Genomic DNA, 13,179 nt, shown 5'->3' on the forward strand with positions numbered 1-13,179 from the left:
ATATAAAATAACCTCATCTTGTGAGGAAAGAGCCTGAAGATGTTCAAACCAGGGAGTACAAAGTATACAATAAATACCCACAATTATACATCATATTTCTTGTAGTTTTCATGGTAACGTGATATGTTGCAGCAAAGTGCTGTCCCGTTCCTATTTACACCATCTCAAGCCCTCTCTAGAAACTATAGTATGATCTCTTTTCTTCGTCCTGCAGTGTTCTGAATCAGCTGGAGAGATTTAAGAGACATACTAGAGCAGCCTGATAATAAGGAATCACAGTAATCTAGAGGTAACAAATGCATGAACACATCTTTCTGCACCGCTTTGATTCCTAAAGGAAGCAGATATAAGGTGAATAAAACGGGTCCAAGCACAGAACCTTGTGGAACTCCGTCACTAACGTTGGTATTCATCCAGGTTTCATGGTTTACGTTGCAGAAACCCGTCTGACTCAGAAACAGGAAACTGTCTCTGGTATGCAGAGCTGTAGACATGAGTCAGCATTTAGTCCTAAACCCCCTGAAATGAGTCAGCATTTATATACAGTCAGTGTGTGTTTTGATACATTTTGATTCGATGTCCGAAATTGGACCTTTTGGTTCACACAAGATGGAAAGATTCCAAAGTATTGTTCTACAACATAAACTACGTCAGTAGTTTCACTAACAGGAACTTTCATTATGTGTTGATATCGACAGTTTCACCAGAGTCCCAAACCTCTCGTTTTACTGCAGAAATAAAATCTAAACTTCAAGAGTTTGAGAGAAATGTGACGGAAACATGAGGAAGTTTAAAGTGTCATCATTATCATCATCACTGAGTGTGTGTCTGTGTGTGTGTGTGTGTGTGTGTGTGTGTGTGTGTGTGTGTGTGTCTGTTAATGAATCAAACAGAAGTTCAAGAAGAATAACAGTTTCATTAAAATTTTATTTGGCTACATTTATTCGAGCATGGTCATTTCCAAGAGAAATTAAAAATTCACTAATAATACTTCAGACATTTCAGGAATTCCTTCATCATCATCATCATCATCAGTCCTTCGTCTCCTCCTCAGTGGGATGAATAAAGTGGATTTAACTCTCAAAAATACAGTGTTTTCACAATAATCATATCAAAAGTTCCCCAAATTTAGAATTTCCAGTAGTTTAAAAGGAAACCAAACAAAACAAAAGACAAAACAATGAAATGTTCCAAATAGCATAAACGCTCTGTATTCATATTTTTGCTCCAATAGTCAATGACAGAATATTTTGTATTAAAATATATCTATTTGTGAGGAACTGCAATAATGTACACTACAGTATGAAATAAATAAAATTAGGAAATATAAAATGACTCAGATAAATAAAATGGTAAATTCTCAATTAAAAATCAAAAATATGAAATTTATGTTGAAAAATTCAACAAAAACAAAATAATACTGACAAGAAATACTATCATGGACCAAACAAGTAGAGGAAATTGCACAAAGGTATGTAAACTAACAAAGTTCATCTATCTAACTAACACTGACGAGTCAAAGGTTGGAGGACGTGTTAATGCTGAAGGACAGGTGAACAGGTGAACAGGTGAGACACTGTACAGGGATGGCACAGGTGAAAGGTTTGCATATAAGGCTTTCTCTGGAGAAACAATTCAACATACAAACAAAGGCTCTGTCCTTTTGTATTTTTAACTTTCATATTACACTCCTTCCTCTCATTTTTTAAGACTAACATCAACATTTTATTTAGAAAATCACACAGGTTTAAATGTTCCTTCACATAAAGAAAAAAAGAAATGCGGCCCAAAGTCGTGTGGTTAGTTGGCAAAAATAAAATAAAAGGATCAAAATAAAAATGTCACAGTAAAAGAGACAATAACAACAATAATACCAACAGGAAGTGACCGCGTGTTCGAGGCTTTTTTCCCTCTTTTGTTTTTAAATTCCTTTTTTTTATTTTGTAGTGATTCGAGGAGTCGAGAAGTGCAATTTCCTGAACGGGGATTCGAACACAACGAGACACAGGAAGTTAAGAACATCGTAGCACCACACAGGTTTTAGGCCTTTATAATACTGTACATTAAAAACAGCTTAATTAGAATGATCATCATCATCATTACTTATTTTATTTCATCCTTCATTTTTTTGCATAATGTGGATTTTTAAACAATCCCACCAGCTTCATGACATCATCAGTTTCTTCGGTTGAGAACTGAACACAAATGATTTGAGCTTCAGAGAACGAGTCATTGATATTTTATTAATTAAACATATTTCTGAACTAATACCTGAACTTTGTACCAAACATCTGCAGAACCATAAAGTTCTCTTTTATTTGATAAACAACCCTAATTTAGAAATAAATAAGAATCAAAGTCGTTTCACATTTTTTATTTTTGTATTTCTGAATAGACCTTTTAAAGGTGCAGCATCGTAATTAATCTGCGTGTCTTTACTAATTATATGGCTAGCTCATCAACCACTGTGGCTGGAGAGCGAACCGCTAGCTTGTTAGCCAGGAACATGCTCGCACAGTTAGCAGCGTGGTTAGCATCTGATCAACAACTAGCAGCTAGAAACCTGAATGTATTTTGCATGATTTTACATCTATAGTTGTCACTAAAGTGAGTTGCATTGCTAATAAACGTTAGCATTAGCTGCAGGCTGTCTAACATGTTAGCTAAATGTAAAAATCTGCTTTTAGCTTTCAGGTTCATAAGATTGGACACATTGTAGGAGATATTGTTGAGATTGGACACGTAGGAGACATTGTTAGGATTGGACACGTTGTAGGAGACTTTGTTAAACTAGGACATGTTGTAGGAGACATTGTTTGGCTAGGACACGTTGTAGGAGACATTGTTTGGCTAGGACACGTAGGAGACATTGTTTGGCTAGGACACATTGTAGGAGACATTGTTAAGGTTGGACACATTGTGGGAGACATTGTTAAGATTGGACATGTTGTAGGAGACATTGTTAAACAAGGACACGTTGTAGGTGACACTGTTAAGGTTGGACACAGTGTAGGAGACATTGTTTGGCTAGGACACGTTGTAGGAGACATTTTTAAGGTTGGACACGTAGTAGGAGACATTGTTAAGATTGGACATGTTGTAGGAGACATTGCTAAGCTGAATGTGGCCATATTGGACTCATAAAGTCCTGACAGGAAACAGGACTGGGGACTCGTTTAAATGAACCAAAATCATTTGTTTTCAGTCCTTCAAAATAAAAGCTAGCTGTTCTTTGAGAAACAAACCGAAGCAACGTGACGAATGTTCGGAAGAATCTTTGTCTCTCAATCCTCGTGGTCTGACTTCCCGTCCATCTTCCTTTCTCGTGCGCTCTCGTCCATCAGCTGCATCGTGTCCTTGTCCTTGTCGTCCCTTGTCGAGTCCTTCTGGCTCCTGCTGTCTCCTTCCTCCTCCTCCTCTACCTCCTCTCCTTCCCTGAAACTCTCCTCCTGTCTGTCTGTCAGCTCCTCGTACGTCTTGTCGTCTTCCGTCTCCTCCCGTCCTCCGTCCCTCAGGATCGAACCCCCGTCCTCCCGCTGGTCCTCTGGGTCCGAGTAGCCGATGGGTCCGAGCCCCTGAAGGTAGGCCCTCCTCATGAGCAGCTCAGTGGGCTCCTCACCTCCTCCCCCCTTGTCCCTAGCCTCCCTCTCGGCCGCCTCCCTCTCCTCGGCCTCCCTCTTGCAGTACGAGTACCGGTGGTTCATGTGCTGCGAGTATGAACCTGAGTGGGAGAAGCGTTTGCCGCACTTGTCGCACTGATATGGTTTCTCTCCGGAGTGAAGACGCGAGTGTTCGATGAGATGGTGTTTGTGTTTGAAGGCCTTCTTACAGATCTGACACTGGTGAGGACGCTTCCCTGCAGAGAAACAAGAGCAGAAGAAGAGTGAGGACGTTGGAGGACCAACATCTATAGACACACAAGGACAGAAGAAGAGTGAGGACGCTGGAGGACCAACATCTACAGACACACAAGGACAGAAGAAGAGTGAGGATGCTGGAGGACCAGACGTCTACAGACACACAAGGACAGAAGAAGAGTGAGGACGCTGGAGGACCAGACGTCTACAGACACACAAGGACAGAAGAAGAGTGAGGACGCTGGAGGACCAGACGTCTACAGACACACAAGGACAGAAGAAGAGTGAGGACGCTGGAGGACCAGACGTCTACAGACACACAAGGACAGAAGAAGAGTGAGGATGCTGGAGGACCAGACGTCTACAGACACACAAGGACAGAAGAAGAGTGAGGACGCTGGAGGACCAGACGTCTACAGACACACCATGGGTACATCCCAAGTCTCTTAATTGTTATTTCCTCGCTCCTCGCTCCTCGCTTGAACTGGAAGTTGTTTCTGCGCCGCCATATTGACAGCCGTCCCAAAGCTCTGATGTAGCTCAGAGGAGCGAGGAGGGAGGAGGGAGGAGGGACCTCGGAGGAGCCGTGAGCGAGGAACCACGAGAACAGACTTCCAGGAAGTGTTTTAATGGCTGACACGCCCCCTCATTGGTCATCTGTCATGTGATTGGATGCTGCAGCCGATCGGACTGACTGACTATTTGATTAGGTTTCTTATTCAACATCTGGTTTAAATAAATGTTCATTGTAGTCTGAACAACAAAAGGACCACAAACAACTTTTTCTACATTTATTAGAAAGATTTGTGTTTTCATGATCTGATGTTTCCCTCAATAACTTTATTATGAATACAATTAAAGTCAGAGAGATCTGAGAGACCAAACACTTTCTACATCATTCCTGAGTGTTTGATGAGTTTTATCATTTAAGAGAAACAATAATCATATTCTGGGTTATTTAATAATGACACCACAGTCACAACTTCAAAACATAGACGCAAATAATTCATAAATAAGACGATCACATCCCGCGGGTAGAAATGGATCCTGAGCTTATGAACAGAACACAGAACACAGTTTAACAGACTACAGAGAGAAACACTCTACAGTGGTGATCACTGTGTGTCTTTATTAGTTATTATATTATTAGTTACTGTTATTAAGTACAGTGGTGATCACTGTGTGTCTTTATTAGTTATTATATTATTAGTTACTGTTATTAAGTACAGTGGTGATCACTGTGTGTCTTTATTAGTTATTATATTATTAGTTACTGTTATTAAGTACAGTGGTGATCACTGTGTGTATTTATTAGTTATTATATTATTAGTTACTGTTATTAAGTACAGTGGTGATCACTGTGTGTCTTTATTAGTTATTATATTATTAGTTACTGTTATTAAGTACAGTGGTGATCACTGTGTGTCTTTATTAGTTATTATATTATTAGTTACTGTTATTAAGTACAGTGGTGATCACTGTGTGTCTTTATTAGTTATTATATTATTAGTTACTGTTATTAAGTACAGTGGTGATCACTGTGTCTTTATTAGTTATTATATTATTAGTTACTGTTATTAAGTACAGTGGTGATCACTGTGTCTTTATTAGTTATTATATTATTAGTTACTGTTATTAAGTACAGTGGTGATCACTGTGTCTTTATTAGTTATTATATTATTAGTTACTGTTATTAAGTACAGTGGTGATCACTGTGTCTTTATTAGTTATTATATTATTAGTTACTGTTATTAAGTACAGTGGTGATCACTGTGTCTTTATTAGTTATTATATTATTAGTTACTGTTATTAAGTACAGTGGTGATCACTGTGTCTTTATTAGTTATTATATTATTAGTTACTGTTATTAAGTACAGTGGTGATCACTGTGTGTCTTTATTAGTTATTATATTATTAGTTGCTGTTATTAAGTACAGTGGTGATCACTGTGTGTCTTTATTAGTTATTATATTATTAGTTGCTGTTATTAAGTACAGTGGTGATCACTGTGTGTCTTTATTAGTTATTATATTATTAGTTGCTGTTATTAAGTACAGTGGTGATCACTGTGTGTCTTTATTAGTTATTATATTATTAGTTACTGTTATTAAGTACAGTGGTGATCACTGTGTGTCTTTATTAGTTATTATATTATTAGTTACTGTTATTAAGTACAGTGATGATCACTGTGTGTCTTTATTAGTTATTATATTATTAGTTACTGTTATTAAGTACAGTGGTGATCACTGTGTGTCTTTATTAGTTATTATATTATTAGTTGCTGTTATTAAGTACAGTGGTGATCACTATGTGTCTTTATTAGTTATTATATTATTAGTTACTGTTATTAAGTACAGTGGTGATCACTGTGTGTCTTTATTAGTTATTATATTATTAGTTACTGTTATTAAGTACAGTGGTGATCACTGTGTGTCTTTATTAGTTATTATATTATTAGTTACTGTTATTAAGTACAGTGGTGATCACTGTGTCTTTATTAGTTATTATATTATTAGTTACTGTTATTAAGTACAGTGGTGATCACTGTGTGTCTTTATTAGTTATTATATTATTAGTTGATGTTATTAAGTACAGTGGTGATCACTGTGTGTCTTTATTAGTTATTATATTATTAGTTACTGTTATTAAGTACAGTGATGATCACTGTGTGTCTTTATTAGTTATTATATTATTAGTTACTGTTATTAAGTACAGTGGTGATCACTGTGTGTCTTTATTAGTTATTATATTATTAGTTACTGTTATTAAGTACAGTGATGATCACTGTGTGTCTTTATTAGTTATTATATTATTAGTTACTGTTATTAAGTACAGTGGTGATCACTGTGTGTCTTTATTAGTTATTATATTATTAGTTACTGTTATTAAGTACAGTGGTGATCACTGTGTGTCTTTATTAGTTATTATATTATTAGTTACTGTTATTAAGTACAGTGGTGATCACTGTGTGTCTTTATTAGTTATTATATTATTAGTTACTGTTATTAAGTACAGTGATGATCACTGTGTGTCTTTATTAGTTATTATATTATTAGTTACTGTTATTAAGTACAGTGGTGATCACTGTGTGTATTTATTAGTTATTATATTATTAGTTACTGTTATTAAGTACAGTGGTGATCACTGTGTGTATTTATTAGTTATTATATTATTAGTTACTGTTATTAAGTACAGTGGTGATCACTGTGTCTTTATTAGTTATTATATTATTAGTTACTGTTATTAAGTACAGTGATGATCACTGTGTGTCTTTATTAGTTATTATATTATTAGTTACTGTTATTAAGTACAGTGGTGATCACTGTGTGTCTTTATTAGTTATTATATTATTAGTTGCTGTTATTAAGTACAGTGGTGATCACTGTGTGTCTTTATTAGTTATTATATTATTAGTTACTGTTATTAAGTACAGTGGTGATCACTGTGTGTCTTTATTAGTTATTATATTATTAGTTACTGTTATTAAGTACAGTGGTGATCACTGTGTCTTTATTAGTTATTATATTATTAGTTACTGTTATTAAGTACAGTGGTGATCACTGTGTGTCTTTATTAGTTATTATATTATTAGTTGCTGTTATTAAGTACAGTGGTGATCACTGTGTGTCTTTATTAGTTATTATATTATTAGTTACTGTTATTAAGTACAGTGGTGATCACTGTGTGTCTTTATTAGTTATTATATTATTAGTTACTGTTATTAAGTACAGTGGTGATCACTGTGTGTCTTTATTAGTTATTATATTATTAGTTACTGTTATTAAGTACAGTGGTGATCACTGTGTCTTTATTAGTTATTATATTATTAGTTACTGTTATTAAGTACAGTGGTGATCACTGTGTGTCTTTATTAGTTATTATATTATTAGTTGCTGTTATTAAGTACAGTGGTGATCACTGTGTGTCTTTATTAGTTATTATATTATTAGTTACTGTTATTAAGTACAGTGGTGATCACTGTGTGTCTTTATTAGTTATTATATTATTAGTTACTGTTATTAAGTACAGTGGTGATCACTGTGTGTCTTTATTAGTTATTATATTATTAGTTACTGTTATTAAGTACAGTGGTGATCACTGTGTCTTTATTAGTTATTATATTATTAGTTACTGTTATTAAGTACAGTGATGATCACTGTGTGTCTTTATTAGTTATTATATTATTAGTTACTGTTATTAAGTACAGTGGTGATCACTGTGTCTTTATTAGTTATTATATTATTAGTTACTGTTATTAAGTACAGTGGTGATCACTGTGTGTCTTTATTAGTTATTATATTATTAGTTACTGTTATTAAGTACAGTGGTGATCACTGTGTCTTTATTAGTTATTATATTATTAGTTACTGTTATTAAGTACAGTGGTGATCACTGTGTCTTTATTAGTTATTATATTATTAGTTACTGTTATTAAGTACAGTGGTGATCACTGTGTGTCTTTATTAGTTATTATATTATTAGTTGCTGTTATTAAGTACAGTGGTGATCACTGTGTGTCTTTATTAGTTATTATATTATTAGTTACTGTTATTAAGTACAGTGGTGATCACTGTGTGTCTTTATTAGTTATTATATTATTAGTTGCTGTTATTAAGTACAGTGGTGATCACTGTGTGTCTTTATTAGTTATTATATTATTAGTTACTGTTGTTAAGTACAGTGGTGATCACTGTGTGTCTTTATTAGTTATTATATTATTAGTTACTGTTATTAAGTACAGTGGTGATCACTGTGTGTCTTTATTAGTTATTATATTATTAGTTACTGTTATTAAGTACAGTGGTGATCACTGTGTGTCTTTATTAGTTATTATATTATTAGTTGCTGTTATTAAGTACAGTGGTGATCACTGTGTGTATTTATTAGTTATTATATTATTAGTTACTGTTATTAAGTACAGTGATGATCACTGTGTGTCTTTATTAGTTATTATATTATTAGTTGCTGTTATTAAGTACAGTGGTGATCACTGTGTGTCTTTATTAGTTATTATATTATTAGTTGCTGTTATTAAGTACAGTGGTGATCACTGTGTGTCTTTATTAGTTATTATATTATTAGTTACTGTTATTAAGTACAGTGGTGATCACTGTGTGTCTTTATTAGTTATTATATTATTAGTTACTGTTATTAAGTACAGTGATAATCACTGTGTGTCTTTATTAGTTATTATATTATTAGTTACTGTTATTAAGTACAGTGGTGATCACTGTGTGTCTTTATTAGTTATTATATTATTAGTTACTGTTATTAAGTACAGTGGTGATCACTGTGTCTTTATTAGTTATTATATTATTAGTTACTGTTATTAAGTACAGTGGTGATCACTGTGTGTCTTTATTAGTTATTATATTATTAGTTACTGTTATTAAGTACAGTGGTGATCACTGTGTGTCTTTATTAGTTATTATATTATTAGTTACTGTTATTAAGTACAGTGGTGATCACTGTGTGTCTTTATTAGTTATTATATTATTAGTTACTGTTATTAAGTACAGTGATAATCACTGTGTGTCTTTATTAGTTATTATATTATTAGTTACTGTTATTAAGTACAGTGGTGATCACTGTGTGTCTTTATTAGTTATTATATTATTAGTTACTGTTATTAAGTACAGTGGTGATCACTGTGTGTCTTTATTAGTTATTATATTATTAGTTACTGTTATTAAGTACAGTGGTGATCACTGTGTGTCTTTATTAGTTATTATATTATTAGTTACTGTTATTCGTGTGTATCATCAGAAACAGACGTCGCTTCACGTGACGCAACTGAGGAAAGGACGTCTCATGTCTCCTAAAACATATTTCCTCGTTTCATCTCTCCTCGCATGGTTTCCTCCATGCATCCCTGGTGGGAGGGACTAGGACGCAAGGAAAGGACCCAAGTGAGGGAAACGGGGATGCAATTAAGAGACTTGAGATGTACCCACAGAAGAAGAAGAGCGGGTACGCTGGAGGACCAACGTCTACAGACACACAAGGACAGAAGAAGACAACCTAAGATGCACATTTATCTCCTCCAACATGAATATTTACAACTTTTCTTATTTTTCGGTGACAGTAAAGTGAATATTTTTGTTTGTAATTAAATTAATCCGTAGAATTTAAATTCTGGATTTCTTGAATCATTTTCTTTTAGTTTTGTGTCTCATGATTTACAATCAGATGATAACTGTTAATAATTGTGAGATGCGGTTCATCAGCGTTATTAAAAGACAGCATAGAAAAAAAATGACAACATTTCCAGATCAAATATAGAAAATGGCTTCATGGTCTTAATCACAGATGTTAATAAAACAACCAACATTTACCTTCAGAACAACAAAGATATCAATAAACCTGAAGAGGAGCAGAACCCTTCACAGCTGTACCCCCCCCCCCCCCCATCACACACACACACACACTCCTGGATCTACTACGACTTCCGTACGAGTGATAATTTCTTCCATCTGAAGCTTCAGGCTGCTGCAAACCGACACGTCCCACGCACACACACACACCAAAACACAGCTTCACCCCGACAAAGCCAACACACACACACACACACAAACACACACACACCCACAAACACACATGCAGGCAGATCGTAGCCACAAATAGACCTGGAATGTCTCAAACATCCATCGCTGGCATAGTTTACTGTAACACACACACCTACAAACATACACACACACACACACACCTACAAACATACACACACACACACCTACAAACATACACACACACACACACCTACAAACATACACACACACACACCTACAAACATACACACACACACACACACCTACAAACATACGCACACACACACACACACACACACACATACACCTACAAACATACACACACACACACCTACAAACATACACACACACACACACCTAAAAACATACGCACACACACACCTACAAACACACACACACACACACGCATACATACAAACATACACACACATACACCTACAAACATACACACACACACACACACACACCTACAAACATACACACACACACACACACACACACTTACAAACATACACACACACACACACACACACACGCATACATACAAACATACACACACACAGACACACACACACACACCTACAAACATACACACACACACACACACCTACAAACATACACACACACACACACACACACACACACATACAAACATACACACACACAGACACACACACACACACACCTACAAACATATACACACACAGACACACACACACACATACAAACATACACACACACACACACACACACCTACAAACATACACACACACACACACACACGCATACATACAAACATACACACACACACACACACATACAAACATACACACACACAGACACACACACACACACCTACAAACATACACACACACAGAAACACACACACACACATACAAACATACACACACACAGAAACACACACACACATACAAACATACACACACACAGAAACACACACACACACATACAAACATACACACACACAGAAACACACACACACATACAAACATACACACACAGAAACACACACACACACATACAAACATACACACACACAGACACACACACACACACACATACAAACATACACACACACAGAAACACACACACACACATACAAACATACACACACACACACATACAAACATACACACACACAGAAACACAACCACGCACGCGGGAAAAATAACCGAGACGGCAGATTCTTGCTCTAAGTGTCGGGGGGGCGGCCGTGAACGAGGGATGATGATGATGCAACGGAGTGAAAGAGACGAAGGTAGAACAGGTTGTTACTCAGGTAACAGCTTCGTCCACCAGACTTCATGTGAAAAACACTCCTTCTGTTTGTAAAGATGATTTGTGTCTCAACGCATCAGAACATTTGGTTTCTTGGACGGATCAGAAGATTGATCTGGAGATGCTTTCCATGAAGCCTCTGAGCTCTGAGGAAGATCTTTGCTTTCTACCAAACTTTGTAATGCATCACAACCGCCTACAGTAGAAAATACCGAAATGATTTGACTGCATTGAAAACCTCTTCCTAATGTTTGACCTGAACATGTTGTATGTGATGCCTGAACTCTGACTCCAAACCACAATGAATGTGGCCTTTTAACATTTGGACCAAACAAACAGAGAATGTGAGATGGAACGTTGTCGAAGTAAAGCTGTGGCTCCTCCATCTCATCCTGCCAGCAGCTTTCAAAAGGACGCTCGCATCTTTCTGATTTGAACTATTTTCAAACTATTTTTTGAACGATTTTATTCACACAACAAAAACAGTTTGTTTCCAGTTGAAATATGTAAAAATGGATCATCTCTCTGCTGTAATTAATATTTCATTTTGATCTTCAGAGCACACACACACACACACACACACAAACACACCTCTTCCTCTCCACACAAACACATCACAGTATGAATGAGATGCTGCATGTTTATGTAATTATCTCCATATGAACTGATCCCACAGCTGTAAAGAAAGGAGCATGTTAAAGGTTCACAGAGGAACAGAAGGACAGAACTAAAGGTGAGGATCTAAGTGACCGAATGAAACCAAAGAAAAGAAGGGAGAGGGCACAGAAGCATCGGGGGTGGGGTAAAAGAAAGAAGTGTCCAAACGTTATATATACCTGTGTGCTCATATTTGTGTCTTAGGAGGGAACTGGTCTTCTGGAATGTTTTGTCGCACAAGTCACACGCGTACATACCACTTTCAGTCTTCTTCATCTTCTTCCTGGACAGAAGCGAGTCGCTGTCTGTCAGGTCGTCCAGGCCCGACAGATAGTCCGCCGTCCCGTCCAGCAGCTCCCCCTGAGGCACAGAGACAAGCTTCAGTACATCTGGTAATCCCACACCTGTCGCCTCAGAGACACCTTCTGGTCCAGACCCCCCTTTTTTACTTTAACAACACAATCTCTGACTGTGTCAGCCTCTCTTCTTCCTTATTACAGTCATTTAGCAGACGCTTTTATCCAAAGCGACTTACAATCACATTTCTACACCGTAGGCACAACTACGGGAGCAATTTTGGGCTTAAGTGTCTCGCTCAAGGACACATCGACATGCGACTAGCAGAGCCGGAGCCGGGGATTGAACCGCCGGCCCTCTGATTGAAAGACGGCCCTGCTATCCACGTAGCCACAGTCACCCCCATTATTATGATTCCTCTCAGCACTTTCTGACTTCTAGCCGTTTAAAGGTTGAAAGTTGAAATCAGAAGTCGATGAGGTCACCGTGGCCGAAGAGTTAAAGCTCTAAAATCTACAATTCGT

At 36.5% G+C, this 13,179-nt stretch overlaps 1 protein-coding gene across 4 annotated transcripts in view; it reads right to left on the reverse strand.

Annotated features, from left to right (window-relative positions):
- Positions 1 to 913: 913 nt before the first annotated feature.
- The window catches only part of zeb2a (zinc finger E-box binding homeobox 2a), a 68,294-nt gene continuing 56,028 nt past the window's right edge, over positions 914 to 13,179 (reverse strand). For 3 of the 4 annotated variants that reach the window (XM_079277145.1, XM_079277144.1, XM_079277146.1), the window contains exons 9-10: positions 12,538 to 12,718; positions 914 to 3,856 (exon numbers count right to left, since the gene is read on the reverse strand). In XM_079277145.1, coding sequence (XP_079133271.1) covers positions 3,285 to 3,856; positions 12,538 to 12,718 — 753 coding nt within the window. In that variant the 3' untranslated portion in view covers positions 914 to 3,284. The remainder of the gene's footprint in view (positions 3,857 to 12,537; positions 12,719 to 13,179) is intronic. The other variant, XM_079277147.1, reaches the window with a different exon arrangement.

Source organism: Melanostigma gelatinosum (assembly GCF_949748355.1).
Source record: "Melanostigma gelatinosum genome assembly, chromosome: 10".
Lineage (NCBI taxonomy): Eukaryota > Metazoa > Chordata > Actinopteri > Perciformes > Zoarcidae > Melanostigma > Melanostigma gelatinosum.